Here is a 22,993-nt window from a genome sequence, read left to right on the forward strand (position 1 = left end):
GCACTTTTCATGACCACCGGATGTCTCAAATACTTTACGGCCAAGGAAGTGCTTTTGAAGTGTAGTCACTGTAGAGAAAGCGGCAGCCAATTTGTGCATAGCAAGTTCCCACAAACAGCAATGTGATAATGACCAGATAATCTCTCTTTGTGATGTTGATTGAGGGATAATTATTGGCCAGGCCACCAGGGATAAATCCCCTGCTCTTCTTTGAAATAGTGGCCATGGGATCTTTTACATCCACCTGAGGGGGCAGATGGGGCCTCTGTTTAATGTCTCATCCAAAAGACTGCACCTCCAACCATGCAGCCCTCCCTCATACTCCAGCATCAGCCTTGATTTTAATGTTCAAGCTCTGGAGGGGAACTTGAACCCAGAGCCTTCTGACGTAGAAACGAGAGTGCTACCAACTGAGCCACACAGCTGGCAGACACACCTCACTTTGGTTAGCACAAAGTTCCAGATGTTTCTGTTCTTTATTTCACATCCCATAATCCAAAAATAATGAAACTACAATGACATTAAATGAATGCGTCAATTCTGATGGGTTTAGTTTGGTTCTTTATTAGCAATATGGAAGTACAAAGTTTACCACAAACAAGCCGCAACATTCAAGCGAAGTAACAAAGTACACGGTCAGAAAAGCAACTAAGCAGATGATATCACAACATTTTACTACAGAAAAATATAATTTGTACACCTCTTCATAATTTAAAACAGTCTGTCAGGCCACAAATTTGACCCTCAGGGAGTAAAGATTTGATGCTACACACTGGGTGAAAAGTCAAGCTTTGCTATCAAGAGATACTATAAACGCTGAGAATCTGAAATAAAACAGAAATGCTTGTAACACAGCATAGGTCTATCAGGATCTGTAAAAGAGAGTGAAAGGTTAATGCTCTGGATGGGACTCTTCATGATTGAAAAAAATCAAATACTAAAAGAGCTCAGGTTAAAAATTAAGAGTGATTAACAATTAAGTGATTAAGAGGAATTAACATTAAAAATTAAGAACTTGCATTTCTATAGCACCAATGAAGTACTTTGGATGTGCAGTCGCTGTTGTAATGTAGGAAATGTGGTAACCAATTTGTGCTACAGCAACCTCCCACAAACAGTGATGTGATAATGATCAGATCTGTTTTTGTGATGTTGATTGAGGAATAAATATTGGCCAGGGCACCATGGAGAACTCCCCTGCTCTTCTTCAAAATAGCACAATGGGATCTTTTATGTCCGCTTGAGAGGGAAGACAAAGCCTCAGTTTAACATCTCATTCAAAAGATGGTACCTCAGACAGTGCAGCACCTCTTCAACATGGCACTGGAGTGTCAGCCTTGATTGGTGCACTCAAATCTCGAGAGTGGAACAGCCTCCTGACTCTGAGGCAAGAGTGCTACCAACTAAACCACAGTTGATGCTTAGGAAAACGTCAGGGGAAATGTTTTCACCCAAAGGGAATTAAAGTTCAGGAATAGGTTACCAGAGAAAGATGCCAGTTGGGTGGGTAGCATAAATGGACTCAAGAGGCAATTCAGTGCATATAGCAGTGATGGCATGAAACTGGGTAAGTGCAATTAGCATATGAAAAATGGGATGGCTTATTGGTTCCATCCAAAGCATTAAAAAAAAATCAACTTCACTGATTTTTCCTATCTCAACACGTTTTTAATGTGCATGACAATTCAAGCATTTTTTGGTACTATTTGGTCAGTGTGTGTGTATTTTAGTGTCGACTTTTGTACGTACAAGCTGTGTGTCCAATAAACTGGGGAAACTGCGTAACAAATAAGCCAGTGTCATTTTAAAATGAAAAGAGATTATAACAGGGATGGAGAATTGGTCTTTTCTTTCTCAGTCTGCCGTCATATTGCATCTGCCAGTCTGAGTTATACTGCAGCTTAAGTGCGGGCCAGACGCCAAGCTCAGAGCCCTGCTGCCCAAGTAAGTTTGGAGTGCATATCCACTTCCTCATTATGTTACAAGACTCTGCAGTCAGTTTATAAAGTGCCTAGGCTGGTCAACTGATATTTCTTAAAAGCAGCTCCACACTGGATAGAGTTATACAGTCCAGTGCAAAACTGGAGGTGCATGGAAGTACCTACATCAAGTGGTTTCACTTCTCAGACAAAAATCTGCATGACAATGATGCTCATTTTTCACAACTAATGCCAACCTAAGGAATGCAGTGACCTCTTAATCATGTTTAGGTCGGAAGTACCATTGTAACCTTATACTGTGTTTGCCGCAGTTACCCCACAGAAATCCCCCTGTGGGCTTTAACTACTGTACATTACAGTTGAGCATTTCAAAAATAACCCTGTGAGAGCTGCCAAAAAGGGCTGAATAGTTATAGTCTTAACTTAACAGCAACTGGTTAAGTTGGACTTGTATAAGTCACTAATTTGGCCTCAGCTGGAGTATTGCGTCCAGTTCTGGGCACCGCACTTTGGGAAGGATGTGAAGACATTGGAGAGAGTGTGGAAAAGATTCACGAGAATGGTTCCAAGGATGAGGAACTTCAGTTATGAAGATAGGTTGGGGAAGTGAGGACTGTTCTCCTTGGAGAAGAGAAGGCTGAGAGGAGATTTGACAGAGGTGTTCAAATCATGAGAGGTCTGGACAGAGTAGAAAGGGAGAAACTGTTCCCACTGGGGGAAGGATCGAGAATGAGAGAACACAGATTTAAAGTAATTTGTAAAAGAAGCAATAGTGATATGAGGAAAATCGTTTTCACACAACAAGTGGTTCAGATCTGGAATGCACTGCCTGAGAATGTGGTGGAGGCAGGTTCAATTGAAGTATTCCAAAGGGAATTAGACTGTTATTTGAAATGGAAGAATGTGCAAAGTTACAGGGAGAAGACGGGAGAATGGAACAAGGTGAGTTGCTCATTCGGAGAGCCGGTGCAGACAGGATGGGCCAAATGGCCTCCTTCTGCACCAAAACAATTCTGTGATTCTGTGAACTTCTGAATGAGTTCCAAATCATCTCTCATCGCAGACTCCTATTTAACAGCCTCACCATGAACTGTAGAGAGGACAGGGCAGTGACTAAGAGAAAACTAGTGCAGAGTATCAGAGGAAGGTGAAACATAATTGATGCTGAAATGGGAATGATTGCACTGGCAGGTCAAATCCTGTCTGCATTCGAGGAGAAGCTTTTGGGTGCATTGAGAATGAACTGGAGCAGTCAGATGTTATCAGAGATACCGATTTCAAACAATATGAGTGCCTATGGATTTATTGAGACAATCTTAAAACTGGTGAGTTAGCCATTTCATTGTGCAGTCCAAAGAGGACTTTCCATTTGCTTTCCATCCTCATCCAGTTGGGTTTGTCCCCAAATTTACAAAGATTCAAGTCATTTATAATGTACTTGCTCAGAGGGTTGCCATCTTGACAGCTTATGAGGAGGAGAAAAGAAAACTGGTGGCACATTCTGATGATATCACAAGATAATCATGGTCAGGGAAGGCCATTCAGCCCATCTTAATTCATCTTTCTAAAGTGACCCAACAATTCCGCACCCCTACTAACGCAACATTAGATTGAATCTCAAATGATTTCAAGGTTTTTGCCTCCATTATTCTGTCTAATCTCAAGAAACTCGATGACATTTGTCCAGCAATGCATTTTGACCCAAATTCAATCTTTGATCCACAGTGTTTAGCAAACGTTTTCCAACAAAGATGGTGTGTCTTTTAACATCCACCCAGTAACACTCAAGAACACTTTCAATTTTCAGGCCCTTGAGATTGTCCCTAGGTCAAGTTACGATGATTGTAAAAAAGATCCCGTTTAGGTTTATGTTTATGGGCTGCTCTTAATTTGTAGGCCTACTGGTCATGGAATTGTTTTGGTGCAGGAGGCCATTTGGCCCATCATGTCTGCACCGGCTCTCCGAATGAGCAACTCACCGTGTTCCATTCTCCCACCTTCTCCCTGTAACCCTGTGCATTCTTTCTTTCCAAATAACAGTCTAATTCCCTCTTGAATACTTCAATTGAACCTGCCTCCACCACATTTCCAGGCAGCGCATTCCAGACCCTAACCATTTGTTGTGTGAAAATGTTTTTCCACATATCACTATTGTTTCTTTTGCAAATTACTTCAAATCTGTGCCCTCTCATTCTTGATCCTTTCACCAATGGGAACAGTTTCTCCCTATCTATTCTGTCCAGACCCCTCATGATTTTGAATGCCTCTATCAAATTTCTTTCAAATCAGCCTACTTTACCTATTGGCCTAACATTAAGTTAAAATTGTTTGCCTGGCCCTTAAAAGGACAGGGTCATTATACCATATAACACAATGCATTACTCTCTTGCTAAAGTAAAGCTATAAATGACTGTGTGTGCACCTTTAAGGCCAACAAATCAATTAGAAGCTAATTGCTTTTCAGAAGATACTCTGACTAACTGGAGGTCAGCTGGAAATGTCTAGCTGGCTCCCTTTTTACTTCAAAAAAAAAGTATGATACGAAAATGTACTTTATGGAATCATAAAATGGTTACAACACCAACGAGGCCTTTCAGCCCTTTGTGGCAGTGCCATCTCTCTGCAAAAGCAACTCAGCTAGCCCCACCACCACCAGCCCCCGCCGCCCTTTCCCCGTAACCCTGCAATTTTTTCTCTTCAGATAATTATCTAATTCTCTTTTGAAAGCCATGATTGAATCTGCCTCCACCACACTCTCAGGCAGTGCATTCCAGATCATAACTACTCACTGCGTAAAAAAGTTTTTCCTCACGTCATCTTTGGTTCTTTTGCCAATCACCTTAAATTGGTGTCCTCCAGTTCTTGACCATTCCACCAATGGAAACTGTTTCTCTGGTATCTACTCTGTCTCGACCCCTCATGATTTTTGAAAACCTCTATTAATTCTCCTCTCAACCTTCGCTTCTCCACGGGTAGCAGCCCCAGCTTCTCCAATCTATCCACATAACTGAAGTCCCTCATCCCTGGAATCATTCCCATGAATCTTTTCTGCACCTTCTCTAATGCCTTCATATCCTTTCTAAAGTGCGGTGCCCAGAATTGGACACAATACTCCAGTTGAAGCTGAATCAGTGTTTTATAAAGGTTCATCATAACTCCCTTGCTTTTGTACTCTGTCTCTATTTATAAAGCCCAGGATCCTTATTGCCTTATTAACCACATTCTCAACCTGTCTTGCTACTTTCATTGATTAATGCACATAAACTCCCCAGGTCTCTCTGCTCCTACACCCTCTTTAGAATTGTACCTTTTATTTTATACTGTCTCTCCTCATTCTTCCTACCAAAATGTATCACATACTTCACACATTTCTACATTAAACTTCATCTGCCACATATCCACTTATTCCACCAAACTGTCTGTGTCCTCTTAATGTCTATCACTATCCTCCATACTGTTCACAATACTCCCAATACAGTACTTGTGTAATAAAATGTCACATCTGATGTGTGACAGACATATCTCACAAGGAGTCATAGCTGAAGACAATTTAGCATTGACCATCTACGCTAACTAATCCCAGCCTGATAAATTCTAAAGAAGACTGAACTTCCTCAACTTAATCAGGGAAGATCCCCAACTATTTTGACTCCTGAGATCGTGCTGCAGATTGACAGCAAACACAGAAATTCAGTACCTAAGCTAGGGCGTTCGTGATTCATTCCCTCACTTCAGACGCAATGCTGATGGCGCATCTTGAAGAAGGATTGTTTGACAAAGCACCTTAGTTCAAATCATGAGAGCAGAATTCTCCGTCTTTAACTCATTCATTGCCAGGAACTCAAAAACGTGGAATTCCTTTCCTCCCTCAGCCCTCTCCCTCCTCCTACAATCAATAGGCTTTCGAAACCCAAATTTGGTGTCATCCAAATGCCACCTTCCAAATTTACCTTTCTTTCAAGCTTGCTGGTGTTCTGCACTGTGAGCCGTGGTCCTTTACTTAGTCCTTGACCTTTCATTTCAGTTATTCAATAAGGAAAAGATTCTGAAGGGACAGGAGTACAATGGCCCAGTTCCATTACATCTGACACAAACTCAAGAAGACACTGGTCATTCAATATTAGTCACATCATTGTGTATATGTGTTTGCAAACAAGTGACAGAAGGCTCACAAACCACTCTTTAGTAAGACTAAAGTCAAGCTACTGAGACAATGCTACTAACAACTCTTAAAGGGACTTTGTCTCTTTTGTTGAACTATGTGGGCTGCAATGCAAAACAACTGAAGTCACATCTGCACTGCATTTTCTTGTCTCAACACAGTGCCCACCAGAATAAATATTTGAATATGCTCAGCCCAAGAAAATAATGCCAGCAGCAAAGAAAATCAATCCATTTGTTGACCCTCCTAAATCATATCACAAAGGAAATAATGCTGTAATGTTCCACATCATTATTGAATTACTTTTATGACTCATGAAGGCCATCTCTTTTTCTCTCTCTCACCCTCTTTCATGATATTCATCGTTTGATTCATGCGAATGTTTCAGACCACACAATACTAAGCATGATCATTTGTGTGCAAACCATTATTTTAACTTTTTAATGCAACAAAAAGCAGAAGTTGAGGCAACAATGGCAGCCATAGATTACCGACTGTCAGCTTTACAATTATGTAAAAGATCTCATTTTTCTGCTGCTTTTGAGCATGGCTCAGGCGCACAAAAGGGATATGGTTTCATTGGAAGTAAGCTTCTCTTCAGCTTTCGGGATATAGGGCAGTGACACACAAGCCAGAAGCAAATCCAGCCCCATTGACATTTTAAAGAGTGCAGGTGTGGCTTTTACAATAGACATGAGTTGAAAATTCCCACTCCAGACTGTAAAAGAAGGAGAGGTCTCTTGACTATATTGTGTGGGGCAAGGCTGATGAAGAACAGTATTCGGTGTCACACTGATCTGAACAGTAGGTGTCATAATGGCCTAGTTCAATAGGTGAAGATGCACAATGTCATATTGAGGGAGACCATTCAACAGATCCTGCCTGTGCCAGCTCTTTGAAAGTGCTATCCAATGAATCCCCCTTTCCATGCTCTTTCCTTGACTATTTCAACACACTCTTGGCTGGTCTCCCACATTCTACCCTCTGTGAACTTGAGGTCATCCAAATCTCTGCTGCCCGTGTCTTAACTTGCACTGAGTCCCATTCCCCTATCACCCCTGTGTTCACTGACCTACACTGGCTCCCAGTCAAGCAACGTCCTGATTTTAAAATTCTCACCCTTGTTTTCAAATCCCTCCATGTCCTCACCCCTCCCTTTCTCTGGAATCTCCTCCACCCCCACAATCCCCCAAGATTTCTGTACTCCTCTAATTCTGACCTCTTCTGCATTCCCAATTTTAATTGCTCCACCACTGGCGGCCGTACCTTCAGTTGCCTTGGCCCCAAGCTCTGGAATTCCCTCGCTACACCTCTCCGCCTCTCTGTTGCTCGCCTCCTTTAAGACACTCCTTAAAACTACCTCTTTGACCAAGCCTTTGGTAATCTGACCTAATATTGCCTTATGTGGCTTAGGGTCATATTTTGTTTTATAATGCTCCTGTGAAGCATCTTAGGCTGTTTTATTATGTTACAGTTACTATGTAAATGAGAGTTGTTGTTCTTACATGGCTCTGCAAATTTTTCTCCCAAGTTATAGAACTTGCACTCATTTAGTGTATATGTAAGTGAGCTGATCCTCTGACTTATGGTGCTGTCAGTGCTACAAGGATGCCACATTTGGAGTATGTTATATTGCAGAGTATCATGTTGACTGCATTATGTTGCACCGTATCACAACTAACTTACTTAAATCCCGGGTCAAGAATATTCAGCAAACTGAATTGTTCAGAAAGAAAATGATGAATTTAAAAGAGAGTGAACACTTGTTGAATAATCATGGGATTAATCACGGTTATCCGAGCAACATCAGCTGATGGAATTCCGTCTGGTGCATACAAAAGGATTAAAGCTGGCTGTCTAAGTCCCATTCCCCTATCACCCCTGTGCTCATTGACCTACATTGGCTCTCAGTCAATTAACATCTTGATTTTAAAATTCTTATCCTTGTTTTCAAATCCCTCCATGGCCTCACCCCTCCCTATCTCTGCGCTCCTCTAAGTCTGGCTTCTTAGGCATCCCTGATTTTAATTGCTCCACCATTGGCGGCCGCACCTTCAGTTATAGGTCCTAAACTGAAGATTGTATTCAGAATTTCTAAATAAAAGTTTACCAAAAAGAATGACTTTGATCTGCCTCCAACCCAGCATTCACTTGATGTATCATAGATGGCCCCATTGTCTGCTGCCCTGATTGTTGCCAGAATTTTCATGGGAAGAAGCTTTGTGTGAGATCTCATTGCAAAGCTTACTTTATTATCTAGGTTTCACCTCCCTTTCTCTGTGAATAAAACAGCGTTGTGTCTCTTTTGTTATTGGTTTTATACAATTTCAATAGCACTTGGTCCACACAATCTCCTCAACTGGTTCTGATTGGCCAACGGTGTCAGAGAAGAATTGTCCAGGCTGTTTTTTTCCCTTACTGGCTCTGGATTTTGACATGGCTGTGGGAGGGAGTTTAAGGATGTGTTTACTCATGCTGCTCCATCCATCGTGGTGTGTGGCAGGCTTGACAGACCCCAAATAATTCCTGTCCCTCAATCTCGTTGGTTTGTATGTTTTCTTTTGTACTCATCTTCATTCCTGGGCCAAGAGTCTTTGTACAATTGAGAATTATCTGACCCTTCTTTTATCCCCCTTTTTTTGGGCAAATAACTCAGGGTGCACTGGAACCCGTTATTCATGGCCTGCAATGAGCATCATCATCACTTGGTCTGGATTTCTTTTATTAATTCACAGGATGTGGGCATTGCTGGTAAGGCCAGCATTTATTGCCCATCCCCAATTGCCCTTCAGAAGGTGGCAGTGAAGGTTCCAAATTATTTAACTGAATTTAAATTCCCCAGCTTCCATGATGGGATTTGAACTTGTATCACTAAATCATTAATCCGAGCTCTGGATTACTAGTTCAGTAACATAACCACTATGCTAGTGTTCTACTAATTTTTGCTAGCCTTTTTATTCTGAATGTTGGAGTATGCAACTCAGCACTTTGCAGAGGGGATATTAGAAGCTACAGTACAGAAGGAAGGAAAGAAAGAATTTGTGTTTCTATAGCGCCTTTTACATCCTTCCCAAAAGTTTCAATTCATTATTTTTTCAAGTACAGTCACTGTTGTCATGTCAGCAAACGCAGCAGCCAATTTGCGCACAGCAAGCTCCCACACGCAGCAAATGAAATAAATGATCTGCTAATCTGCTTTTAAAATGGGGTTTATGGAGAGCTCACCTTCGAAATAGTGCTGTGAAACGTTTAACGTCCGCCCAAGAGGGCATAAAGATGGTTGAGACCTTCAACAGCGCAGCACTCCCTCAGTACTGCACTGGGAGTGTCAGCCTGGATTTTGTGCTCAAGCCTCTGGGGTGGTCTTGAACCTCCAACCCCCTGATTCAGAGGCAAGAGTACTACCCAATGAGCCATGGCTGATATGTAAAAGTGTGTAAGAGCAAGAGTGAGAGCAATTTCCCCCTTTTGCCATTTTGGGGAGAGGTAAATTTTTTTTTAAAAGGGTCCATTCAACCCCTGGACTCCATGCACCTCCCAGTGACCAGTTGCAGAGCAGAATAGGCCTGGGCTGTCAAAATAGACAGCCCACTCAACCAACAAATACTGTTTGAAAATTCTTTCCAAGGCATTTATAGATATTGCTTCTTCTTTGGTTCTCTGCCCACAGGCAGGTCCTGGGCGATTATTTGCCAAGCCACAGCAAAATGCTGCGATTTTTTTTTTTACTGTGGGTAGAATGAGGAGACAGGCCCCAGGTCTATCGCAACCAGAACAGGGAATGTGCTGTTGGTGTAAATCTGATCCACTCACTAGCTGTCTAGCCAACAGAGCTAACCAGCCTCCACTGCAACCAAACCCCTACCACAAATAGTACTCTACACCCTTTAAAAATGAATACAAATTTGACAAAAGAGGAAGCTGAACTTGGATCACTGGCAGCTGACTCTAATACAAGGAAGCAGATACGTCAGCTATGTTCTGCTTTTAAATTGTGACTTGGAAGTTTGCACAGAGAAAGCTCAAAATGCACTAGTATATGTATTTTGGTCATGCTTCTACCTATAAGCGTGTGCAGTTCCACCTTATACTAGATTCACAGTATGTTAACACAAAAGAATTCCAATATCAATAAGTTACTGGACAAGCTGGAGTGAATGGATTCTCTCAGTGACTCCATTTGCTGTAACTCTAGGTGGTGCTGTGGCTGGTATTCTTACATCTGGCAGTCTATGTCGAGCAAAGACTGACTGACTCATTCTCTATTGGTGCCAAAAATCTGCAGCATGAAGGTGAAGATGTAAATGATGTCCAGGTAGATATTCAGCGCCCCAAAGATGTACTCCTCAGGGCTGATCGCGTATCGACGATTCCCTATCAGTAGCTGCGTGTCAAAGGCCAGGAACTGGAGGAGAATAAGCATAACGGATGTGGTATTTGAATGGTCTTTTTCTGTGAAGCTAAAGTAATTACAGGTTTGCATGCAGATTAGAAAATAGATGACCTGTGCTTACAACCACAGGCTGTTGCAAGGCGCTTTACAGCCAATGAAGTACTTTTGGAACATAGCTACTGTTGTAATGTAGGAAACGCGGCTGCCAATTTGCGCACAGCAAGCTCCCACAACAATAACCAGATCGTCTGTTTTTAGCTCTTGTTTAAGGAATAAATATCAGCCAAAAGACAACCTGTTCTTCTTTAAGAAGTGCCGTAAGATCTTTTAAATCCAGCTCAGAGGGCTTTTATCCGAAAGACAGCACCTCCAACAGTACAGCACCACCATTGGTACTGCACCGGCAGCATCAGCCTAGATTTTGTGCTTAAGTCTCCAGAGTGGGTCTTGAACCCACAACGTTCAAGCTCAGCTGACACTTGACAGGCACTCCAGTCTAGCACCGCCAGTCAGTAGCCTGCCTGCCCTTAAAACTGGTGGTGCACTGATGGAGAAGACGCCAGTAAAGCCTCTAAAAAACTGCAGCCAACAACACACACAGGTCATTGTCTGGTCATCAGCTGCAGTGGGAGGTAGAAACACTAAACTTACCTTGTTCCACCAGCAGTGGAGACCCACTTTTTTGCAAATCTTGCGAGCAGCTTGTCAAACTTCTAAATGGAAATAGCACCGAGTCGGAATTGAAAATGGGAGGGAAGGACAGAGAGACAGGCTGGTGAGGGGGAAGGGCTTGTGTCCAAAACCTTAGCTGCAAAGTAAAAACGCCCCGTGAATCACTCACCATTGTAAAAATGATAGCGCCAAGCACTGCATAAACAGCATGAAGCCAGGGAACCTGAAACACAAAACAAGCACAGCATCAATCATGGCCTCTAATAATAGGCTCATTTAGTGGCAACAGTGGTCGGCAACATTGGTCTCTGCCATTGGCCTATGTTGTCAATAATGGTAGCACCCATTGGCCCACATTGTCAATAACAGTGGCACCCATTGGCCTACGTTGTCAATAATGGTGGCACCCATTGGCCCACATTATCAATAACAGTGGCACCCATTGGCCTATGTTGTCAATAACAGTGGCACCCATTGGCCTATGTTGTCAATAACAGTGGCACCCATTGGCCTATGTTGTCAATAATGGTGGCACCCGTTGGCCCACATTGTCAATAATGGTGTTACCCATTGGCCCACATTGTCAATAACAGTGGCACCCATTGGCCCACATTGTCAATAATGGTGGCACCCATTGGCCCACATTGTCAATAATGGTGGCACCCATTGGCCCTCATTATCAGTAATGGCGACACCCATTGGCCTTCATTGTCAATAATAGTGGCACCCATTGGTCCACATTGTCAATAATGGTGGCACCAATTGGCCTATGTTGTCAATAATAGTGGCACCCATTGGTCCACATTGTCAGTAATGGCGACACCCATTGGCCTTCATTGTCAATAATAGTGGCACCCATTGGTCCACATTGTCAATAATGATGGCACCCATTGGCCTATGTTGTCAATAATAGTGGCACCCATTGGTCCACATTGTCAATAATGGTGGCACCCATTGGCCTACGTTGTCAATAATGGTGGCACCCATTGGCCCACATTGTCAATAATGGTGGCACCCATTGGCCTACATTGTCAATAATAGTGGCACCCATTGGCCCACATTGTCAATAATGGTGGCACCCATTGGCCCACATTGTCAATAATGGTGGCACCCATTGGCCTACATTGTCAATAATAGTGGCACCCATTGGCCCACATTGTCAATAATAGTGGCACCCATTGGCCTACGTTGTCAATAATGGTGGCACCCATTGGCCCACATTGTCAATAATGGTGGCACCCATTGGCCTACATTGTCAATAATAGTGGCACCCATTGGCCCACATTGTCAATAAAAGTGGCACCCATTGGCCTACGTTGTCAATAATAGTGGCACCCATTGGCCCACATTGTCAATAATGGTGGCACCCATTGGCCTACATTGTCAATAATAGTGGCACCCATTGGCCCACATTGTCAATAATAGTGGCACCCATTGGCCTACGTTGTCGATAATAGTGGCACCCATTCGCCCACATAGTCAAGTAGTCTCGGTCATTGCTCCACGGTGTCAGTAATTGTTTTCTGCCATTGGCTCATATTATCAATAGGCATCACAGCAACAACTGTGAAGTTGCAAGCTGGGACCTTGTGCGATGCAGAGGGTTAATAATCCCCATACCTCCAAATCCCCAACTCTCTCAATGATGATCCTGAACCCTAACACACTACCTAACCCTGAACAGAGTTGGGTATGTGATGGAGGGCAGCTGCAGCATCAGTAGTCACTCTGTTTTGAAATATATTTTTTCTGCGAGGCTTAGACGGAGTTGAAAGTGGAGCGCTTCATGGGCCCTCATTTAAAAGGTGCGGCAATTATTTGTGTCCAAGTGAACGGGTAGAATGGTGGAGGAGTTTACGTACATATTGAAACGGCAACACAATCGCCAAGACCAAGCCACTGATGCAAAGGACTATCAGCAACACAAACAGAACCCCATGGCAGGAGGTAAAGTCAAACTGAAAAAAAGTGAGAGAAAATTTTGGTTATCGGATCTGTGGTTAGATTCAGAGGAAATTAAAATTAATTTGAAGCAGAGACATTAAAAATATCTAAGTTCTATTCCCCTTTCCCTCACTATTTGTCCATCAGGCAGCTCCTCTAGATAATGCCCAAGCCTATCTCAAGCCTCTGGTGTTATCTAGCAGGCACTGGGAGGCACCCTAGAGTAGAACAGCGTGCATTTTCTCCAATTTCCATTACCCCTGTGTGGAGGTGCCCGTGGCTTCCATAGTGACACGGCGCAGAAATCCCAGCTGTAGCATATGAGGAACAAGAGGTGCAATCACACTGTAGCAAAAGTGAAGCGTTTTTGTTGATATATTATTTGTTACAGAATTTGCCCTTTCTTGTGATGTTATGTACAGAATTAAACTGCAATAACTTACATTTATATAGCACCTTTAATGCAAAAATGTCAATCTGAGGTGTTTCACAGGGGCATCATCAATCAAAATTTGAGCCAGATAAGGAGATGTTACAGTGGTTGGCCAGACACTTGGTGAGAGAGGTAGGTTTTAAGAAGTGTCATAAAGGAGGAGAGAAAGGTGGAGAGGTTTAGGGAGGGAACTCCAGGGCTTGGAGCCTAGGCAGCTGAAGGCACAGCCGCCAATGGTGGAGCGATGAAGCAATCATTGGAAGAATGCAGAGATCTCGCAGGGTTATAGGGCTGAAGGTGGTTGCATGGATAGGGAGGGGCCAGGCCATGGAGGGATTCGAAAACAAGACTGAGAATTTGAACCTCCAGGTTCAATTGAAGTAATGGCCCAGTTTGGCTGATAGACATTATGACAGAACAGAGATGAAAGTGGCTGTTGGTATAGCACAGAATGGCCTTGATATGTGAACGTTTATTGCTAATATTCTTTTTAAATGAGGCAAGACCTCATAATTCATCCAAAAGGGGCCATGCCATTCAATTTAAATACAACCATCTTTTGGATTTTTAGCATATTACATTGACTGACAGCCTGGGAGATACATTTTTTATTTCTCTTGTTCCAGCCGGGAACAGGCCTGAGGCCTGTTTTTCAATCCTTCTGAAGCCATCAGATCAGACAGAACGAAAGGGGCTCCTCCGAAGGCTTCACAATGGCTACAGGCAGGAATCTTATTTTAAATCCTGTTTTACAATGAGCTTTAGTGCAGAGATATGATGGATTGCTATTTTCTATATTCAGATGGGTGATATTTGTGTATTGTAAGCCTGCTGTTCACCTTTACTATAATTTATCTATTCACTGTTAGGAAGACTGTTTGGTACTTCATAGGTGAAGTGTTTATGTCACTGTTTCTTCAAGTCAAGGAAATCTTGTGTGGATCCGCGATACACCAAATGTCAAGGGTTTCTGTTCTGTCGCTGGATTTGCCACAATTACTCAGATATTGGGCACATAAAGGGCACAAGAGCTTGCTCATGAATGTGGCTTTTGGCCTGGAGCGCCAAGGAGCATATCAAAAAGAGTCGTGCCTCTTTCTGTGCTGCATCACTGGAAAAGTCAGAAAATCATAACCCTCACATTCAACCAGTCTGTCAGCCAGCATCTCAAATCCCTATGCATCGTGCTACAAGTGTCACCCTAACCAGGCGCATTGTATTTGACCCTTCCCCATGGTGAAACAACCTTCCCCACATAGGAAAGGTGTAACAATGTAAGCTGGTCTTACATTTGCCATGGTCTTCAGGTGCGTGCAGCATCAAGAAGCGATCCTAAGAGAGAGAGTGTGAGTGTGTGTGTGTGTGTGTGTGTCTGTGTGAATGGCATCACAATGGAAGTAAAATCCTGCCTCTGTGTGTGTCACCAACAACCAGATTCAATGGGGGGAATTTTAGTCCCCAAAAATATTTCGAACCTGTCCACTTTGTTTTAACGAAGCTGGGACGAGGGATTTGGTGACCATCCCACTCCCAGCTCGTGGCTCCCTCATTTAAATATTTGAATGTGGCTGCGTGCCTCAGATTGTATCTCTGTTCCCACTTCAGGGCTGCCTGCCCAGTCCTTGAGGAAACCCAGCAGCTAAAGGGAAACAAGGACTGCTGGATGGGAGAGGTAAGTACTTTCCCAGCACTGCTTGCGGACCAAGCGGAACAGAGAGCTTTTCTCCTGGCTTCCCAAGTAAACCAGTTTCCCACTTTGCCCGATTGAATACCTCCTGCTTTTGGATCTCTCCCCACCACCCCCACCACCCTCCACCCTACTCACGATTACCAGCACCCCTCACCTTTGCCTCCTTCCCAACACCCTGTGATCAACCCCAGCTCCTCCAAGCCACATTGTAACCACTCACGATCTTTACCCGGAGCAGGACTATCTTCCCTGCTCCTGGGCTGCGGACCCTTCCACAGCATTCTTTACCTGACAGGAAGTCAAGCAGGGAACATACAAAAAAACAAACGCATGCCATAGAGTTAAGACTCAATCAGAACTCTGCTCCCCTCACAGTTTGGAAATCCCGACTCAGTAAATATCAGGGCCAATGTCTTGCTAGTTCATTCACTTTCAGAACACAGGGGGAACTGATCATTCAGAAGCCTCCAGGAGGCCCATCTTACCTTAGTTTGAAAACTGAATATTGTAACCGCAAAACACACCAGTGCCGTGATGGCGAAGCAAAGCAGAACCGATTTTGTATTGTAGAAGCTGGAAAATTAAAGATCAATAATAATCAATACAGAGCTTTTTCTTGGTATCAAAAATCAATGAGAATTGTTTTGTGTTTTTTTATATATTATCCATTTGACATGATAGTCTGTGGTTTTCCCACTGCTTGAGTCAATAGCTTCAGCACTAATCTCCATAGCCCTTCCCTTTCTCTCATTCAGAAGCCGAATCAAAGGACAAAGGCTACAGCAAAAGTACCCACCAAGGTTAAGAAAGAAGGATGGAAGGCAGGTCACATGAGGGAGCAGAGGTTAGGTGACACCAAGCCCAGGTTTTAAAGTCCTGTGGAGTGGAGAAGGAACAGAACACGGGTGGGGAGGTGGGGTAGTGCAGGGGACTTAATGAAGGGTTCCACAGTATGTGGGCTGTGGGATGGTGGGAAGAAGCGAGGACAGGTTCAACAGGGGAAGAAAAAAAAACTGGTTAAAGAGCTGACAATCTTAAGGAATTGAAGAAAAAGGGGGAATGGTAAGATGCAGTATTCAAGACAGTGATCATAAAATACAAGAATACAACAATAGCAGAAACTGCAGGTACTTGAAACCTCTTAACCTTGTGTAAATAAACATTATGAGATTGACAGCAGACATCAGAGAGCCAGAGCTGTCAATCAAGCAATGTTTTCCTTGGGGCTCAGGTGTTTCATCAGAGTAATGGATATCTGGCCTCTCAACCAAGTCTCATTATGTATTCTTGGCTGAGAGCCCAGAGGTCCATTGGAGTGCTGAAACAACTTAGCCCCAAGGAAAACATTGCTTAACTGTCAGCTCTGGCTCTCTGCTCTCTGCTGTCAAATTTACAATGTTTATTGATACAAAGTAAGTGGTTTTAAGAGCTTGCAGTTTCTGTTATTGATACTTAAAGGATCTGAATGATTGACAATTTTATTGGGCTGCAGTAAAAAGGCTTTTTTTAACATAGTGGAAAGTAATGAATGAATGACATTGTTTACCCTTTTATTTACACATACTATTGTCACTATAGGGTTCATTGGTTCTATACAATGTATAGTAAGTGAATGGGCATGGTAGTGCCATAGCTTGGCATGGGGGCCATGAAGGGCCATAGGGGATGGGTGGGGGGCAAGCTTGGGGCATAGGGGGTATGAGGGGCTGTGGGGGGTGGGTGGGCAGCATAGCTTGGCATAGGGGGCATGATGGGGCCATGGGGAGGGGTGGGGGGGCATATCATGGCATAGGAGGCATGAGGAGGATCTTTTGAATTCACCTTTCAAAAGGTTCCTCATGTAGACAATGGTTCTCATCTCCTCTGAGGGGTCGTGAGCCACAACTCTTTAAAAACCTGGCCTGACTCCATGAAAATTGCGGGGGACTAGGACATGCCTAACTCTGCAATGGAGCCAGCCAGGCTGGGAGTGCTGGACGCTGACTCACAATCCCAACCAGCCCACACCATGAAAAGGGACTCCTGAAATTCACACAGAAGCGGGCCATTTTTAAAAGGCTCCCGAGTCATTCCGACTCAGCAAAAATCCAGGCCAAGGATTTAATAGTGAGAACAGGACAGAGTTGGAAACCCCTCAAAAAGCAACTTTGTAGGACTTAGCAGCCCTGAGAGTCAAGATTTAGCCATGATATCCATGGGGTTCGAGTCAGTCTGCAGTGTTGCTGCAACCACTTGAGAACTCAGGCTAACAGAATATGATGCACAACAGCCTTTACTGAGAGAAACTCCTCCCATTACCTAACTAAGAAATGTCTCATGGTAATGCATGGCATCATGGAGCAAAGGAGAAAGGAAGATTTTAGCTACAAGGTTGGGTTGGAGGAGCAGGAGTTGTTTTCCTTGAAGCAAAGGAGATTGAGGGGAGATTTGATGGAGGTGTACAAGATCGTGACAGGTTTAGATAAGAAAGATAAAGAAAAGCTGTTCCTATTAGCTGATGGCACAAGGGCTGTGGGGGAACACAGTTTAAGGTTTTGAGAAAGAGATGAGGGGGGGATGTGAGGAAGAACTTATTTAGGTATTGAGTGGTAATGAGCTGGAACTTGCTGCCTACGAGGGTGGTGGAAGCAGAGACGATGAATGATTTCAAAAGGAAATTGGATGGGCACTTGAGGGAAATAAACTTACAGGACTACAGGGATAGAATGGGGAAATGGGACTGACTGGATTGCTCTACAGAGAGTCTGCATGAGCTTGATGGGCCAAATGGCCTCCTTCTGTGCTGTAATGACTCTCTGGTGCCTAGACAGCAAACCATCTGAAGTGCTTTTTGCGTGACTCAATCTGAAACAATGGTATACCATGTGACAGACTCAAAAGTAGCATTGATCTGAACAATCCTTTCAGTCAATGTGCAACGACATCCAAGCAGAGATTACATTTGGGATAAAGTTTTTTTTAATTCATTCATGGGACATGGGCATTGCTGGCTAGGGCAACATTTATTGCCCATCCCTAATTGTCTTTGAGAAGGTGGTGGTGAGCTTCCTTCTTGTACCGCTGCAGTCCATGTAGTTTAGCTACACCACAGTGCTGTTAGGAAGGGAGTTCCAGAATTTTGATCCAGCGACAGTGAGGGAACGGCGATATATTTCCAAGTCAGGATGGTGAGTGACTTGGAGGGGAACTTCCAGGTGCTGGTGTTCCCATCTATCTGCAGCCCTTGTCCTTCCATATGGTAGCAGTTATGGGTTTGGAATATGCTGTCTAAGGAACCTTGGTGAGTTCCTGCAGTGCATCTTGTTGATGGTACACACTGCTGGTACTGTGCGTCGGCGGTGGAGGGAGTGAATGTTTGTGGATGTGAAGCCAATTAAGTGGGCTGCTTTGTCCTGGATGGTGTCAATCTTCCTGATTGTTGTGGGAGCTGCACTCATCCAGGCAAGTGGGGAATATTCCATCACACTCCTGACTTGTGCCTTGTAGATGGTGGATGGGCTTTGGGGAATCAGGAGGTGAGTTACTCGCTGCAGGATTCCCAGCCTCTGACCTGCTCTTGTAGCCACAGTATTTATATGGCTGATCCAGTTCAGTTTCTGGTCAATGGTAACCCCCAGGATGTTGATTGTGGGGGAGTCAACAATGATAATGCCATTGAATGTCAAAGTGCGATGGTTAGATTCTTTCCTGTTGGAGATGGTCATTGCCTGACACTTGTGTGGTGCGACTGTTACTTTCCACTTATCAGCCCAAGCCTGGACATTGTCCAGGTCTTGCTGCATTTGGACATGAACTACTTCAGTATCTGAGGTGTCGCAAACTGTGCTGAACACTGTGCAATCATTAGCGAACATCCCCACTTCAGACCTTATGATGGAAGGAAGGTCATTGATGAAGCAGCTGAAGATGGTTGGGCCTAGGACACTACCCTGAGGAACTCCTGCAGTGATGTCCTGGAGCTGAGATGACTGACCTCCAACAACCACAACCATCTTCCTTTGTGCTAGGTATGACTCCAACCAGCAGAGAGTTTCCCCCCTGATTCCCATTGACTCCAGTTTTGCTTGGGCTCCTTGATGTCACACTCGGTCAAATGCTGCCTTGATATCAAGGGCAGTCACTCTCACCTCACCTGGGCCATTCAGCTCTTCTGTCCAAGCTTGAACCAAGGTTGTAACGAGGTCAGGAGCTGAGTGGCCCTGGCGGAACCCAAGCTGGGCGTCAGTGAGCAGGTTTTTGCTAAGAAAGTGCAACTTGATAGCACTGTGGATGACCCTTTCCATCACTTTACTGATGATGGAGAGTAGACTGATGGGGCAGTAATTGGCCTGGTTGGATTTGTCCTACTTTTTGTGTACAGGACATACCTGGGAAATTTTCCACATAGCCAAGTAGATGCCAGTGTTGTAGCTGTACTGGAACAGCTTGGCTAGGGGCGCGGCAAACTCTGGAGCACAAGACTTCAGTGCTATTGCCGGAATACTGTCAGGCCCCATAGCCTTTGCAGTATCCAGTGCCTTCAGCCATTTCTTGATATCATGTGGAGGGAATCAAATTGGCTGAAGACTGACATCTGTGATGTTGGGGACCTCCGGAGGAGGCCTCAGCATCGCAGATGCCAGTCATCAGCCAATTTGATTGGAAGATTATCAATGGAAGATTAGCAGCATTTAACCTGCAGGTGAGTGCCGGAAAATAACTCTCCAATATTGGAGATATATAGTCATTCTAACACATAAAATCAACACTTTAAATCTATGACTTACGCTCAGGTAGCACCTACGGACTTTCGAATGAGATGCTCTCAGATGGACATAAAAAATCCCATAGCACTATTTCGAAGGAGAGTAGGGTGATCATACCTGATCAATACTGATCTTATTGAGCCTTGCAGAGCAGGCTCGAGGGGCCGAATGGCCTACTCCTGCTCCTATTTCTTATGTTCTTACAGGTGCTAAAACAAGGGTTCAATACATCTCTGAGATATTTTAATCATTACTGAATTTGGGAATAAAATTCCCCTGTCAACAATTTTATCCCTTCCTTTTGGTTTTGGATTCCTTATTTAAGGAAGGATATACTTGCACTGGGGACAGTCAAAGAAGATTCACAAGGTATATTTCTGGATTGAAGGGGTCATTTTATGAGGAAAGGTTGGGCCTATACTCATTGGAGTTTAGAAGAATGAGAGGTGATCTTATTGAAACATATGAAATACTGAGGGGGACTGACAGGGTAGATGCTGAAAGGGTGTTTCCTCTCATGGGGGAATCTAGAACCAGGAGGCACAGTTTCAAAATAAGGGAACTCCCATTTAAGATGGTGATGAGGAGGAATTTCTTTTCACAGAGGATCGTTAATCTTTAAAATTCTCTACTCCAGAGAGCAGTGGAGGCTGGGTCAATGAATATGTTCAAGGCTGAGCTAGACAGGTTTCTGATTAACAAGTCTGCCAAGGCTTATGGAGGGGCAGGCAGGAAAGTGGAGTTGAGGCCACAATCAGATCAGCCATGATCTTATTGAATGACAGAGCAGGCCCCTTGCCGAATGGCCTACTACTATTTCCTATGTTCTTATGTTCTCCTGAAGAACCTTTGATGGAGTACAGAGCCACAGGCGCTGGTTGTCCTCGAGTACCCCATCCAAGTGGTCACTATTAATGTGCCAGCCCTGGTGTTGAATGTTAATATGTCATTCCACCACTTGGGGCATCACACCAGAGTCTGATGTTCTCTTACCCAATGTCTGCACATGCCCGTTTCCAGCAACTTACAGGAGCAAGATCTCCAAACCCAGGGGCACAGGTTGTCGCCCCTTCAATATTCTAATTCATAGAAACTGGGAAGTAACATTCCTCTGAAGGATACACTGCTACAGTGTCATAAAAATCAATGCTGTTTTCCAGGTATTCAATATGGGGGCAAATTATTCCCTCCTCCACAAAAAGTTACAAGTAGAAATTATTGTCGATGAAATTAGTAGCTCGATGCTTGATGTCCTTTTATGGCACTGACAAATTGCAGTTCTAAAAACACTTTTAACACAAAAAGTGACCCAAGGTCCTTCATCTTGGAGATAGATGGGGATGGGCTCTGAAACGCGGAAGGAAAGATTGAAAGCTTGCTCTAAAAGATGTGTCTTTAGTTTTTAAAAGGTAGAGTGAGAAGAGGAGGGATGGATGGAATTTTGGGAGGGAGTCCCATAGTGTGGGGCCCAGACAGCTGAAGGTTCTGACACCAATGGTTAGGCATAGAGGGGGTGGGGGGAATGCACAAAGGGCCAATCAAGAGGATCCAGTGTATTGGGGATGGGAGGTGGGATGGGAGACCTAGGACTGGAGGAGATAGTAAGGATAGGATCGAGCAAAACCATGGAGGAATTCAAAGACAGGGATAAGGATTTTAAATTCAATGGGGGTGGGTTCTAGGGAACCAATGAAGATTAAATATTCTCTGTCCTATTAACTCTAAAAGTCTCCTAATCTCTCGTTTCATCATTTTGGTGATGATTTTAAATTAATGCCTATAATTATCAAGTCACTGACCAGTGGAATTAGCTCATTGCCCTAGTTATTGTCATTCTAAGGCAGCGGTGGGGAACCTCCGGCCTGTGGGCCGGATCTGGCCCATTGCTCAATTTCATCCGGCCCACAGCAAGGTTTCTAAAAATATGGACCCATGAAGTAGCGCCGTCAAAATAGCATTTACCATCATCGTTACCAATTTGCTTTGGATAAAAGCGTCAGCTAAATTACCATAATAACATTTAACAATATAATATTCAAATTTAAAACAGCGAGTGAGTTGAACATTTCTGTATTCTCTCTAAATAAACTAAATGAAGTTGATTTTTATGTGTGTGTGGCCCGCGACTGATTTTGTCTGTGTGCGAATGGTCAGTGATAAGAAAAAGGTTCCCCACCCCTGTTCTAAGGAATATTCTAGAATGCTGCTTTGGGGCTGTGTGCTTTATGCATTAATCAAAGGTTCAGGGTCTCCTCCTCCTGTGCAAAATCGAGCTGCATATTCTTCATATTATCCACAGCACTATCTTCATGTTTGTTTTGAAAACTGTGCTGGTAAATGGCCCCTTTAAGAAATGGTTCACATTTCTGCTATGCATCATCCAGCTTGATTCTGTTCATATTCCTGATAATTGTCCATTCCTAACTAAATGGCAGCCCCACCAACATTCAATCATCACACCTCTGACTGCTGTTAATTTTGGATTTCTTAGTGAGTTAAGCCAAGGCAGGATGGAAACAAAAAAATGGCAAAAGACTGCCTGATTAACGAGCATTCACTTCAAAGCAAGAATCAATTAAAAAAAAAATACCTTGAAATAAATCCAAGCATGCACGCAAAACTGCCGGTCTTTGGAAAGGTTAAACACAAACAAAGGAGAGCAGTTAATAACAAGACACAGATAATGAAATGGGTGGTGTGGCTGATTACTGCAATACCTGGACATCATTCCCGTCATGTAAGACATGGCCAGAGTCTGCAGAGAGTGATTAGAAACATCATTGGTTAATGCTATCTGACCTTTATTCTGCTATTAACACCTGCTTTAGTCTTTAACATTATCACTACCACTCCCTTTGTCTTGCGTCCATGACATCTTTGTCATTTCATCGCTACTGACCTCCAACCTATCCCTGACCTTCTATTTTGCTCCACCTGGTCCACCCCTGCTCCAACCCCCTCATGTCAACAGCATAAAACCCATCACATTTCTACCTCTCCTCAGCTCTGAAGAA

The 22,993-nt window shown here is 43.7% G+C and overlaps 1 protein-coding gene and 1 long non-coding RNA gene across 2 annotated transcripts in view; both read right to left on the bottom strand.

Moving 5' to 3' along the window:
- Window positions 1-544: 544 nt before the first annotated feature.
- LOC144672608 (uncharacterized) lies at window positions 545-8,052 on the bottom strand. Its single transcript, XR_013574122.1, has 2 exons — window positions 3,439-8,052; window positions 545-3,301 (listed from the first exon to the last, which is right to left on the bottom strand). It is a non-coding gene; the product is annotated as an uncharacterized LOC144672608 (long non-coding RNA).
- Window positions 8,053-8,175: 123 nt separating this feature from the next.
- Window positions 8,176-22,993, bottom strand: part of LOC144672596 (protein lifeguard 2-like) — a 32,644-nt gene continuing 17,826 nt past the window's right edge. Inside the window, exons 8-12 of the mRNA XM_078534419.1 lie at window positions 22,697-22,734; window positions 15,720-15,807; window positions 13,030-13,125; window positions 11,337-11,390; window positions 8,176-10,507 (exon numbers count right to left, since the gene is read on the bottom strand). Of these exons, the coding sequence (XP_078390545.1) occupies window positions 10,358-10,507; window positions 11,337-11,390; window positions 13,030-13,125; window positions 15,720-15,807; window positions 22,697-22,734 (426 nt within the window). The 3' untranslated portion in view covers window positions 8,176-10,357. The remainder of the gene's footprint in view (window positions 10,508-11,336; window positions 11,391-13,029; window positions 13,126-15,719; window positions 15,808-22,696; window positions 22,735-22,993) is intronic.

This window comes from Cetorhinus maximus, chromosome X, assembly GCF_964194155.1.
Source record: "Cetorhinus maximus chromosome X, sCetMax3.hap1.1, whole genome shotgun sequence".
Lineage (NCBI taxonomy): Eukaryota > Metazoa > Chordata > Chondrichthyes > Lamniformes > Cetorhinidae > Cetorhinus > Cetorhinus maximus.